General features: G+C 35.2%; 1 protein-coding gene across 7 annotated transcripts in view; it reads right to left on the bottom strand.

Annotated features, from left to right (window-relative positions):
- The window catches only part of EXOC6 (exocyst complex component 6), a 299891-nt gene that overhangs the window by 181970 nt on the left and 103673 nt on the right, over positions 1-14248 (bottom strand). Inside the window, exon 2 of one of the 7 annotated variants that reach the window (XM_042960758.1) lies at positions 1794-1888. The exons of the other annotated variants lie outside the window; for them this stretch is intronic. Within the exon in view, the coding sequence (XP_042816692.1) occupies positions 1794-1795 (2 nt within the window). The 5' untranslated portion in view covers positions 1796-1888. The remainder of the gene's footprint in view (positions 1-1793; positions 1889-14248) is intronic. 7 annotated transcript variants of the gene reach the window in all.

Genomic DNA, 14248 nt, shown 5'->3' with positions numbered 1-14248 from the left:
CTCTCCCAAGTATTTCTTGACACCAGAGGCATAGTAGGAATTATCCATCTTTTCTCTGAAGAAGCCTATGTTTAATTATAGAGATAATTTGGAGAGACGGTGGAGGAAGGATACGGAAAGCAAAAAAAGGTGTGCACTCCCTATCAACAATTCCCCACAGTGACTAAACTGACTAAAGAGGAGTCATATATCTATTGCTTCTGGCTTAATGTGGTAAACATCGAAAAACAGTTAACAACCAAGATTTACTATTAAGTACTTTGCATGCATTACCTCATTATATTCACTACAGCTTTACAACATAGATTCTATTAGCATCCCCATTTACAAATGTAGTTTGGGAAGATTAAGACTTTAGGTCCAAAGTCACACAGTAGTAGAGCCAAGATTTAACCCCAAGTCTACCTGACTCCAAATCAGTGCTCTTAACCATTATGTCATACAGACTCTCCGATCAGAAATGGGTGATAAGCAGCATGAAATGCAGAGAAGTTACGAGTATAGCAACTAACCAGATCACCTTTGAAGATCAACAATTGAGAATGACTCAATAGGGAATCCCTGATGTGCACTGTTGCACCCATCAGGTGAAATCATCCAATGGACAGAAAAAAAGGATGAGAACTGAGGCATAGCTAATTGTTAGGCAGTATTAAATTACAAATGCAACAAAATAAAGAGGAGCAAAATATGAAGTAGAGAAATCTAAGGGCCCCATACTCATCTAACCTTAGGCAGAGACTCTGAAAAGTCTATTTTTTTTTGTCTCTAAATGACAATCATTACTCTTTGAAATTTTAATTTGCAGGATAAGAAAGGAAATGCCATGCAGTGCTATTCACTCTTTGAATCCTAAATTGGTTAACAGTTTTATCCATCTAATTATTAATGTGCAGATATATTACTGATCTAACTTTCAAGCAATATATAATTTTAATGAAAATAATTTTTCTTCTTTCAAAATGTCCCTCAGAATGCTATAATGTCTACTGCAGGCCTAATTCAAATCCTATAAATAAATACACACAGATATATGGCAGAACCAGGAAGAGTGAACATCAAAAAGTTGGTAAATTTTCCACCATCCCACATCCACTAAGCTTGTAAATTAGTGCTCCATATACAGAGGAAACTTGAACAACAAGGATGTGAACTGAGCAGGTACACTTACAAATTTTCTTCAATACAGTATGGTACTGGAAATGTATTTTCTCTTCCTTACAATTTTCTTAATAACATTTTCTTTTCTCTAGCTTACATGATTGCAAGAATGCACTATCTATAAACATATAAAATATGTGTTAATTGACCGTTTATGGTATTAAGGCTTCTGGTCAACAGTAGGTTATTAGTAGTTAAATCTTTGGGGAGTCAAAAGTTATATGCAGATTTCCAACTGCACAGGGGGTCAGTGCCCTTAACCCACACATTGTTCGAGGGTCAAGTGTACATATAATAACTTCAGGGTAAGAGAGTTCAGTCTTCCCTTCCAAAAGCTCAGCACAATAAAATCTTATTTCTACCAAAATGTAATGCTAATCAGGCCAAAATGCAATGTAAAATCAATTTTAAAAGAAGAGATGATTTAAAAACTTCATGTGAAGATAAAGATGGACCATGATACACTAAAGATTTTAATTTACATATTTTAATTTTAGCAAGTAGGAATGCATAAAAATAATGTAGGTCTTAAAAAAGCATAGCTTAAAAATTCTTTTAAGTACACATTTTCTATCTTCATTATATCTAATCTTCCACACCAAAGCAAAATGTTGAAATATGAGTTATCATACATTATTTGATCATCTGATGTATCAGGTTTATGGCTTTTAAACAAGTAAATCAGCTTTCAGAAATGCCTTCTTGAATTGTATGCACAGGGCTCCACCTAGTGGTAATAAAATAGATACAAGAAAAACCAAAATATCATTAAAACGTTAAAATTGGCTCTTTAAAAATTAATGTTACCAAATAAAATGTCTTAATGGAGGAACTCGGGCTACTTCGAGTTTTTGGACAGATGCTATATTATTTATTAATCATATTCAAGGTTTCTTTTCTTTCCTTTTTTTAAGGAAAACCTCCTTCTTTCTGACAAAACAACATTCTTAAGATATTACGTGAACAAGGGCTTTCTTATTACTGGTAACATACCAGGATATTTTTTGCCAAAAGGCACATAATATCCTCATACCATTTTTGGTACCTTTTTCTTTCACTATATTTTCACTGTAAAAAAAAAGCCATCACAATAATTAAAAAGAATAAAATGCACACGTTTCTCCTACTATTGGAAAGTAGAGAGCTCCCATGAAACAGGAATGGTATAAAGTGAAGAAGCCATTACTCCTAATTTCTATGGAAAATTTTTTTAGCATTCCCATTCCCAGACGCACAAAATAACCTCTCTTAGGCTTTTCTGATATACTTTAGGAAACATCTTGTTAACAGATGCACAAAATAAATCAAGATAAAACACACATGCTCACACAGTTCAGAGCTATGGTGGCTTGACACTGAGTACAGGTCCCCAGAAAAGAACCTGACATTGCCACTTTTGATGCTTATGCTGCTGAACACAATTTTCACTTTTTGCCTTTTTCCTAAAAAGCAAAAATCTTCTTTGGATTTCTTTCAGTTAGTGGAAATCGGTACTTATTTAGGTCTTTTATAAAAGTGAACTGATGGGGCGCCTGGGTGGCTCAGTCGGTTGAGCGTCCGACTTCAGCTCAGGTCACGATCTCACGGTTCCTGAGCTCTGGGCTGATGGCTCAGAGCCTGGAGCCTGCTTCTGATTCTGTGTCTCCCTCTCTCTCTGCCCCTCCCCCATTCATGCTCTGTCTCTCTCTGTCTCAAAAATAAATAAACATTAAAAAAAAAAAAATTTAAAAAAAAAAGTGAACTGATGAAACACAAACTTTCAAAGAGCAGGGGATACCTGTATTTATTTGCTGAGAAATGACTTTTTAACTTTTAATAAAATGTTTATATTTTTTAAAAAATTGATAAAATCTCAATATACCCAATCCAATTTCTCTAACCTACCTATGTTTACTGGAGCACCATAGTTCCTTTTCTAGACAAAATAAAAATGGCTTTTCTCTATCTCAGAATCCTGTGTTCTCCAATAGCATGGATATGCTGGTGCACAACCACAAAAGAACAGAGCAAAGCCCTACACAGAATAATGTGAAGATATTCCCCTAAAGTGACTACCATTAAAATATTGGACATTGGCAGACTTTCCTATGAATCTTTGAAAAAATATACATAATTCTACGTAGCAATATAAAATAGAAAGAAAAAAAGCAGTCAATATAAAATTATCATACCTAGTACTCCTCTAACATTTTCCCAACCATTTTATCACATATATCAAGCATGAATAACAACATTCTCATTAACTTTCCCTGACACCCTGTAATCCAGGAGCAAATAAGAAATGAAATAGCTCCAAGACAGTAACACCTGGATAAAAGACAAAGGAGTATTCTTTCCAACAATACTCAATATTTATTAAGTACTGACTGTAAGCAATAGAAACTGAAAATCAAGTGCAGAAACAACTCTTTAACTTCTATTTATTTGTATATCACTATCTTTTTAAAAATTCATCTTTCGGAGCACCTGGGTGGCTCAGTCGGTTGACCTTCCAACTTCGGCTCAGGTCATGATCTCATGGTCTGTGGGTTCGAGCCCCACGTCGGGCTCTGTGGTGACAGCTCGGAGCCTGGAGCCTGCTTCAGATTCTGTGTCTCCCTCTCTCTCTGACCCTCCCCTGTTCATGCTCTGTCTCTGTCTCAAAAATAAATGAACATTAGGGGCGCCTGGGTGGCGTAGTCGGTTAAGCGTCCGACTTCAGCCAGGTCACGATCTCGCGGTCCGTGAGTTCGAGCCCCGCGTCAGGCTCTGGGCTGATGGCTCGGAGCCTGGAGCCTGTTTCCGATTCTGTGCCTGCCTCTCTCTCTGCCCCTCCCCCGTTCATGCTCTGTCTCTCTCTGTCCCAAAAATAAATAAAAAACGTTGAAAAAAAAATTTTTTTTAAATAAAATAAATGAACATTAAAAAAAATTCATCTTTCATTTATTTGTACCTTTTATTTGTGTAACACAAAAAATTTATTTTCTAATTATTTAGTGTATATTTCATCTTCCAATCTCCTTGAGAACTAAAGGTATCTTCTATTTCTATATTCAGTTCACAAGTGCCAAAATGATGCAAACTGCAAACCTTAATAAAAAGAACAGGCTCACTAGAGGGCACCCTTCACCAAAAAGTAAAAATCCAAATATTTTCTTTGACTATTGCATCAAAGTATGGTGTGAATCGCATATTCAACCTAATTAACAAATAAAAACTATGAAATCAAAATAACATTTCCTCTTTTTTGAAGCTGCTTTATCCTGATATCTACTGCTTTAATGTAATGGTTAAAAATAGCAGAAATGAACCATAAACACCATAAAAATTCTCTGGCAATTCTAGGCTCATAATAATTTTTGGAGGTCCTAGAAAAGATACCAACATAAACATATCTGAAGTAAAAACAAGAACTTGGGGCACCTGGGTGGCTCAGTCAGTTAAGCATCCAACTCTTTTAATTTTGGCTCAGGTCATGATCTCACTGTTCCTAGGATCAAACCCTGCATTGGGCTCTGTGCTGACAGCAGGGAGTCTGCTTGGGATTCTTTCTCTCCTCTCTCTTTGCCCCCCCTCGCCTCCGTCCTCGCTCATGAACACGCTTACACACTCTAACACACTTACACACTCTCACTCTCTTAAAATAAACATTTTTAAATAAAAAGTAACAGTAAAAACAAGACCTTTACTAAAATGTACAATATATTAAAAATGAAAGCCAGATGTATTTAATTTGAACTTTGGAAGAAAGCATTCAGAACTATGCATTTAAAAAATAAATATATACTAACTAGTATTAATTTGATTTTTATAATGTGTTTTTCAAAAGACAAAAAAAAATTGCCAAGTAAGTGTAATTCGTAAGTAGTATGGAGGAAAACAGAAACATGGTTACCCTGATATAAGGCTGATCCAAATTCACATTGATCCTGACCATACAATCCACTGCTGTACAGAGAAAGTCACAGCTTTGCAGAAAAACAGTAAGTTGAGAAAAACAATTCTGTGTCCACTCAAAAACAGAATGTAAGTAACAGAAATAAATAAATAAATAAATAAATAAATAAATAAATAAAAATAAGCTTTTACCTTTGTATTAGTGTTTTGCAATCTACAAAGCCATTTTGCACAGTACATCATTGCATTCGATTCCAAGAACCCTTGGGAAGTAGACAGGATTTTATCTCTATCTCACAGATGAAGGAACTGAAATTTTGAGAAGTTAAAGGATTTGCTCAACACCATGTCCCTACTTTTTAGGCCAGAGCCAGGTATACAACCCAAGTCTTGGACTTATAAGAAGTGTTGGAAACTATTGTACAAAAAAGGTAAAAGCAGCTCACTGCACACAAATCACCATCCGATTACTGAAATTATTTACCTTAAATCTGTCAGTTAAATATTCATTGCTCATTCCCAGAGTACCTTTCTTATTATCAATCATGACAATGCCTCTATTAACTTAGTCTGTCAAAATTAAGCTCCTTTATAATAAGGTTGGCCATACCCAGGCATCAACAATACATACACACACTCTCACAAACCACACAAAAACTAGTTGCCTGCCTTCACATTCAGACATGAAAGCAAAAAAACACACCGTTGTACACAGATTCTATTAGGCCTGGTCTACCAAACTGAAAAGAACCAGCCCTTCTAGTAAGACAGGCCTAAAAGCAAACCTGATTTATGTTCTTTTTACCATAGGAATGAATGAAAGTATAGGAATGAAAGGGGTAGGTAGGCAATGTTGGTGGTATTTTGTTTTTTCCATCATTTAAAACTGAAAAAAGGTATGGAGAAGATATAAGGTCAGGGATTTTGCTTGCATCAAGCAGCCCCTTAAAGTTACCAGAGCCCTGTATCTATCTGGGAGCTGCAGAGGAATAAGCGACCTACATCACTTTTTTTGTGAGTTAATTTCAGTATCTGAGCCTCCTCTGACCTAGCACAAGTTTAAAATACAGTACCTTCCCTCCCTGAGTACAGCCCTGGTCATATTCCTTAGTGTTCCAAATCTTAATGTAAACCTTTCCATTTACTTTTAAGTTAAAATTTAATACAGCTTTTACACTACATCTTTAATTATCTGATATTCTAAATTAGAAGGCAAAACGTAATGATTAAGAGTACAGATAGGCTCTGGGGTAGGCGCCTGGGTGCCTCAGTTGGTTAAGTGTCCAACTCTAGATTTCAGCTTAGGTCATGATCGCACAGTTTGTGTGCTCGAGCCCCACATTCGGCTCCATGCTGGCAGTGTGGAGCCTGCTTGGGATTCTCTTTCTTTCCCTCTCTCAGACTCTCCCCAGCTTTCTCTCTCTATCTCAAAGTAAATAAAGTTAAAAAAAAAAAAAAAAGTATAGATAGTCTCAGAGGCAAAATGGCCTATGTTCACATCAAGCTCCACCACTTACTATGTGCCTGGAGCTAATGACCTAATCTATCTCTACCCCAATTTCTTTATCTATAGAATAGGTATGTAATAATGGTACCTCATTTGCTTTTTGTGAAGATTAAATAATACATTTAAGTGTTTAAAAAACAGGCACACAGTAAATGTTCAATAGATGTTAGCTATTACCTATTATCTACATGATTACTTTTGCTTTGGGAACAAAGAACCTAAAAAATTATTTTAGAATTAATATCATTGTTTATAGAATTTGATAAAAATAAGAACCACTCTAAAGGTACAATAATAAGGAAATAATTAAACACGATGAAAATTTTATACAATGCAATTGGAACCTCATTTAACAAATATTTAATACTCAAAATTTAACATGTTGAATAGCAGAAATCCTTTCAATAAACATTCAACAAATAAAAAATATTTGTCATTTCTAATCTAAGAATTAACTAGAATTAATGTCAATTGTGATTGTTCTTCCGTAGTAGGAAACAAGTGTTTTTTTCACCTCTCTATTCTTCTATATTTAAGTTTTCTATAAAACAAAAAGGGGTTTGCTTTTCATTAATTCAGTTCAAAAAGTATTTATTGAAAGTCTGCTGTACCCAAGGCATTATACTATGTAACATGGTCGAAACTAATCAGGTATGTGTTGACAATCATAGGCCTCAGGGACAATTTCATTAGACCTGCATTTAAGATGTTTGTTTAAAATATACATACTAAAACATATATTCACAAACAACTAAATAACATTGTACAGCATTTAAAAAGTCCATGGCGTAAGAATTCAGACACAAGAAAAAAATACATATATATATATGAATATACAAATATATCCACCTAGAATGCTGTGTTCTAAGATGCAAAGATTTCATGGAGGAGGTTAGACCTAAAATGAGAATTGAACGATAGGTAATATGTGAGTAGGTGGAGAAATAAAGACAGGGTAATCAATCATGGTAAACATAGGCAGAAAAGAACATGGCACTGTGAAAAAGGCAAACAGTTTAACTAATTTGAAGGATGTACTAAGTAGTAGGAATTCTTTTTTTTTTTTAATTTTTTTAAATGTTTATTTATTTTTGAGAGACACACACAGTGTGAGCAGGGGAGGGCAGAGAGAGAGGGAGGACACAGAATCTGAAGCAGGCTCCAGGCTCTGAGCTGTCAGCACAGAGCCCGACGTGGGGCTTGAACTCATGAACCACGAGATCATGACCTCAGCCAAAGTGGGAGGATTAACCGACTGAGGCACCCAGACACCCCTAAGTAGTGGGAATTCTATTATAACTCTTAGATCAGTTAATCTTTATTTGGACAGTGGCCTGGGAGTGACCAGATCCTCCTCTATGATTTTGATCAAAGTTGGATCTTCTCCCCAAAAAAGTTCGCAAACACAACTGTAATAGACACTTTCTCTCCGAGAACTGATGACCAACTACAAAGTTGGAAAAGCAATATAGCGTCTTCCATTCACAGGTACATTGCCCCAGAGGGGTACAACTGATCCAAACTGGTTCAATCAGATACACTCTTTCATGAATTCTGAATTGGAATTCAGAGACAGTCAGCTATATGTACCAACTGACACATGGAAGCTGTAGGTGGTCATCCCCCACTAACTGCAGAGGGGAGAGAAAGCTCCACTTCAGAGGAAAATGAAGACAGAGAGAAGCAGGAAGGAGAAAGAAACAGTCTTCTACCTCTTTGTCTTTTAAGAAGCATGTCTGTCTTAAGAATTTTGTGAGATACCCAGAAAGCTTTCATTCTTTTTTTTCCAGATTTCCTCAAGCTAACTCAATTTGGTTTGGTACCTACGACAACGACAAATCCCTAAGACGCCTATCCTTGCACACATTTCACACATACACAAGCATTTCTTAAAATTATAAGGGGTTTAAAAACCCCCTCATCTGACCCACACACTAGAGTACATCTTCCCAACTGAATAGGTTATAGGCATATATAATGATCATCTCTCAATCTAACTTTCTGGTTGTGCCATGACATAAAAAATGTGGGAAGCATTACCACAAAATAATCCATAAATAAGGGTCCCATAAAGGCATAGGTTAAGTTAATAGACACCTGAGGAAATGAACATGTCACATGTCAAACGGGGTGGGGGGGAGGAGGAGGAAGAGAAAGAGGGGTAGGAGGAAGAGGAGGAGGAGGTGAGGGAAGAGAAGGTGGAAGAGGAGGATCAGCAGCTGCCACCACCATGTAGCTTTTACACAGTACTTTTAATTTTTCCAAAACATCCACAACACTGTACAGCTAAGTAAAGAATTTGGGATATGCTAAGTATCTTAAAATACCACTGTCAGGTAGCTAAACCAAGTAGGTATCCTGAATATCCAAAGCAAGTGAGTTTCTAGCAACTCCAGAAGAAAAAAAAAAAAAAAGTATAAACACAGAATCCAATTCCTTGCATCACATAATACTGAAAAAGATTTCTTATTTACAAAATATTCACTTTCTGTGTTATTTTCCCATGAAACATTTCATCTAGTTTGCCACATGCATTCTTAGAATGCTTTACAAAATAATGCTCAGGTGCTTCCTCTTAATTCAACTGGAGACATTCAATTGATATTCTGTCAAACAATTTTTTAAATGACAAAGTTGACAGACCATAATTTTTTTAAAAAAGGATACAACCATATCTTAAAGGATTATACAACCTGTCAAAGCATCAAGATCAGGCAAAGGCAAAAAATACAGGATGATGTTCCCTCTATTTCTGATTTTGAATTTTATTTGCCTTGTTTCCCTCCATATGCAATTTCTGTGACTGGTTCTCACTAACAGTATCCTGTTCCCATGCATAGGCAAGAGCCTAGTACAGTCTGTTAGTTAACATTACTTCTTATAACTAGGGTCAACATTCTATAACATTGACATTAACGCTTACTGTTAATTCTGGGTAACAACAAAGTGCAATGCTAATCGCTAATGGACATCCTCTAGAGTGCAACCTAAATTGATAATCGGCTAACACAGATTTGCAATAGACTTCCTCCTTCCTGTTTTTACACTCCTGACCAGAGATGTCTCTTCCTGTTGACTTGTGTTACTTGGTAAAATGCAAAAGATGAGAAATGGAAACACCCAATACATACAAAATTGTATTTGTCCTCTAGGATTACAAATTGAAATGCTAAACAAATTTTAACTGAAAATGCTTAAAGCAGATTAATGACTGCAGATGTAGACTGCTTTCTTAGACTTTGGAAAGTCAAACAAAATATGTTAAACTGTCTAAAGCAGATCTAATGTGATGTCTGCCTAATAGCTTAAAAGATAATCTATATACTGGAGAGTACTATGCTAAGTGAAGTCAGAGAAAGACAAATACCACATGATTTCACTTATATGTGGAATCTAAAAAACAAATGAATAAACAAACAAAAAGCAGAATCAAATCTATACTTTTATACATATACAGAACAAACTGAGAGTTGCCAGAGGGGAAGGGGGGAAGGAGGAGGGGCAAAATGGGTAAAGGAGAGTAGGAGATACAGGCTGCCAGTTATGGAATCAATGAGTCATGGGAATGAAAGGTACAACATAGGGAATACAGTCAATGGTACTGTAATAGCATTGTATGGTGACAGATGGTAGCTACCCTTGTAAACATAGCATAAGCATAGAAATGTTGACTCGGATGCTGCACACATTAAACTAATATGTCAACTATACTCAAATAATGATAATGACAAAAAACTTTTTAAATTAAAAAATAGGCAGAATCACTGGGAACCCCCTGAAAAAGGAGCAATGAGGTGAAGGTAGCCCCACCAAATAAAACAATAAAGTCTCTATAATTGAAAGTATGAATAGACATACAGACAATGAACAGAATGAAGAATCAAGAGAAAGACCCACCACATATGAAAATTCAATAAATGATAATGGCAGCATCTCAAATCAAGGTGAAAAAAATATGTTTTTTAAATAAAAAGTGTTAGGATAGTTGGACTGCCATACAAAAAAAATTTTTTTTTAGGTAAAACCAGGGCACCTGGCTGGCTCAGTTGGAAGAGCGCAAGACTTGTGATCTCAAGGTCATGAGTTTGAGCCCCATGCTGGGTGTAGAGATTACTTAAATAAATAAATAAACTTAAAAAAAAAAAAAAGATAAAACCTGGAGCCATTCATTATACCATACCCAAAGAAAATTAAAAAAAAAAAAAAAAAAAAAAAACAGAAATGTAAAGGTAAAAAATAAACCATACAAATACCAAAAGAAAACATAAGTAGATTTCTCTATAACCTGGTACTATGGAAAACTCTCCTATGGCTCAAAATCTAGAAGAAAAAGATTGATAAATTTCATTTTCATAAAAATTAAAACCTTTGACATGGCAAAAAAAAAAAAAGGCAAGCATAGTAAAAAACAAAATAAAAAAAAAAGATTTCCAATAATGGCAAAAAAAATTGTGAAAAATTTTGAAGTGGATGAAAAGGATTACTCTTACACATTTTCTGTGCCTTTCACTGTCTGGCCTATTTTACATCTCTATACACTGTGGAACTGATAGTAAAGCAAGTTATTCTTGTTCATGGAAATACAAAACATTTCAGCCTATGGAATGCAAGTAATTACTGCCCTGCAGATAGTCACCACTTATGTCTCTATTTATAAATCTATTTCAGCATTCCCAAATGCCTGTACTGTTTTCTGCCATTGTTTTTGAAACCGTTGTTAATGCCTTATTAGATCCCTCAATAATTAACAAGTTAAATAAAACCTTTGCCATGTATTAATTTTATATCTGTATGAGAGTCATGATTTTATCTTTTTTGAAAACTCTCTTTTAAGTTTTGGAAGTTTCACCAAAGTGCCCAGTGGATTCGCCTGACACAGTCAGGAAACTGGACTGCCAGAGAATTGTACCTCACGAGCTGCCTAAGCTTAGGCACCTCTTTTCTTGGATCCCAGAAGTAAAACCCAAGTGGAAATACACATTTAACTTTGCTGACTCTTACTTCTCTGCTTGTTGTTACCGCTTCTTCTCCACAGATTGTATGTTTTGGTTTGATTTTTAATTACTGCGTGGCCAATACATTATTACCCTAAGTGCTAACAATGACTAAGAATTTGGTTTCATGGCTTAACCATTTATTTGGTGATCCCAAACATGGATGACAGAGATCTCTTGGGTAAAAGATAAAAGACACACTCTGGCTTGATAATCTTTTTTTGTCTATTTAGAATTTTATGCCCACCAAGAATAAGTTTTTGGTATCTGGACCAGTGAGGTTTTTCGTTTGTTTTTAAGCTCCACAATTCATGTCTCTAGACCTGTAGGTGAAATCATAGACACAAAGCTATAAAGCTCTGTATCTGCAGTTCAGAAAGTTTTACCTCTCATTAAAGGAACTCTGTTTTCACTGGCTCAGTGGTTAAAAATAATAATAAGTACTTGTATAAATAGATTATAAAACTCCCAGAAAACAAGTAAATTAAACTTCTTATAGTTTATTTAAATGTGTTAGACTTAATAAATTATTCTTACAGGAATTAACTCAGAAATATTTTTAAATTTTTTCATTTTTATTTTTTTAAGTAGACTCCATGCCCAACATGGGGCATGAACTAAAGACCCTGAGATCAAGAGTCACATGTTCTACCGACCCAGCCAGCCAGGTGGCCCTAAGAAACATTTAAAAAGTCCAAGTTCACATAAGTAAAGTACAACTTTGACACAAGTCTAGTTTAATAACTCTGCTTTAAGAAAAAAGCTATTTATTTTCTCTGATTGATCATTTTATTCTACTTAGGTTTGTTTTTCCTAAATGCATAAACATTTACTTTTCAGATAAGCTAACATTAGCCTATATAAATATTTTATTTAAATAGCTAAAATGTAAATTTGTGTTCAACTAAGTTGAATCATTGTTCTGACAAACTTTTTATTACAACATGTATTGACACTGATTTCCAAGATCTTTTAGGTAGCTTATAACTTTGATATTAAGGGGCACCTGGCTGGCTCAATTGGAAGAGCATGTGACTCTTGATCTCAGTGGCGTGAGTTAAACTAATAACCATTGGTCATCTAATTTTTTTAAATGGTAGAATTTTAGAAGAGGGATTACTACCCATAATTTACTCTATATACTGTTTCTTATTTTTATAGACAAGCTATATTTGCTATAGACAAGCTATATTTGGAGGACGTGCTAATAAAAGTGTTCATTTTTGCCACTTTAAGAAGGTATAAAAGGGACATTAGTGTCTGCAGGGAGTTGTACTGGGTGTGCCCATGAGCTTTGCTAGTCTGATAAAATGCTGGTTGTATGTAACAGACAGTTCTCAATGTTCCACCTCAGTGTTTCAATGTGAAATGTAAATTAAATATAGTTTTGGTTAAAAGTTTAAATCATTACCAGGGGCACCTGGGTGGCTCAGTCGGTTGAGCGTCTGACCTCAGCTCAGGTCATGATCTCACAGCTCATGAGTTCGAGCCCCGCATCAGACTCTGTGCTTACAGCTTGGAGCCTGGAGCCTGCTTCTGATACTGTGCCTCCCTCTCCCTCCCTCCCTCTCTCTCTCTCTCTCAAAAATAAACAAACATTACAATTTTTTTAAAAATAATAAAATAAAATGAAATTTTGCAACATTTGCTCAATTTTATTGGGTTTGCTTCCTTGGTTTACCAGTTAATGACATGCTTATAATATGAAAGGTTATTCTTTATCTTCCGTACAATTTGCCTAGGTAGCAGCAGTGGGTCTATTTTGCCAAAATAATTTTCTGTTCTTCACATGGACTTTATTATATTCTTGATTATTTAATAAATAATTTTCCTCTCACTTATGAAAGAACTAAGGTTCTTTACAATCAAGTTACCTATGTTTATTTTTTAAATACTTCACTTTCACTTTAATTAAATAAGTACCCAAGTATTGCTTCTCAGACAATATCTGGTAACTGTTTTGATTTTATTTTCTTTTATTTATTTATTTATTTATTTATTTATTTATTTATTTATTTCTGAGACAGGGACAGAGCATGAGTGGGGGAGGGGCAGAGACAGAGGGAGACACAGAATCAGAAGCAGGCTCCAGGCTCTGAGCTGTCAGCACAGAGCCCGACGCGGGGAGGGGCTCGAACTCACAAACCATGAGATCATGACCCGAGCTGAAGTCAGTCGCTCAACTGACTGAGCCACCCAGGCGCCCCAGTTTTGATTTTGTTTTCTAAAATTTGGAGCCTAAATAAAGAAAAAAAATAAAACTTTCAAGATATGTTTTATACCTAAAACTGTCTTTGAGATTTCCCAGAGCAACTCTGTAAGAGCATAGTTAGTTGTTTACTTTCAACTTACAAAAAGATATGCTAGAAATAATTAGGTTTGTTGTACTACTGTAGTAAAACTTGCACTGGAAAAGTCAAATTAGAAGAGATGCTCAGCCTTCCTACATTAAATTTGTATAGGTAATAAGTGTCATAATACAAACATTTCTGAAATTGTGCTCTTTATGGGAAGTCCCTAAAGATTTGTCAATTTGCTAGCTGTGATTATGTTTCCACTAGCCAAAAATGTTTAAAATAGTAATGCACTGTACATTACAGAAAATTTCACCATTCCAATATTAGTTATAGTAATAAGTTAAACATAACCATTAAGTCTAACATGGATAGTTTTTGTTTTACTCTGATGCTTGCCTAAATTACCTCTGCTA

Source organism: Panthera tigris, chromosome D2, assembly GCF_018350195.1.
Source record: "Panthera tigris isolate Pti1 chromosome D2, P.tigris_Pti1_mat1.1, whole genome shotgun sequence".
Lineage (NCBI taxonomy): Eukaryota > Metazoa > Chordata > Mammalia > Carnivora > Felidae > Panthera > Panthera tigris.
This window is presented reverse-complemented; position numbering and strand designations above follow the sequence as displayed.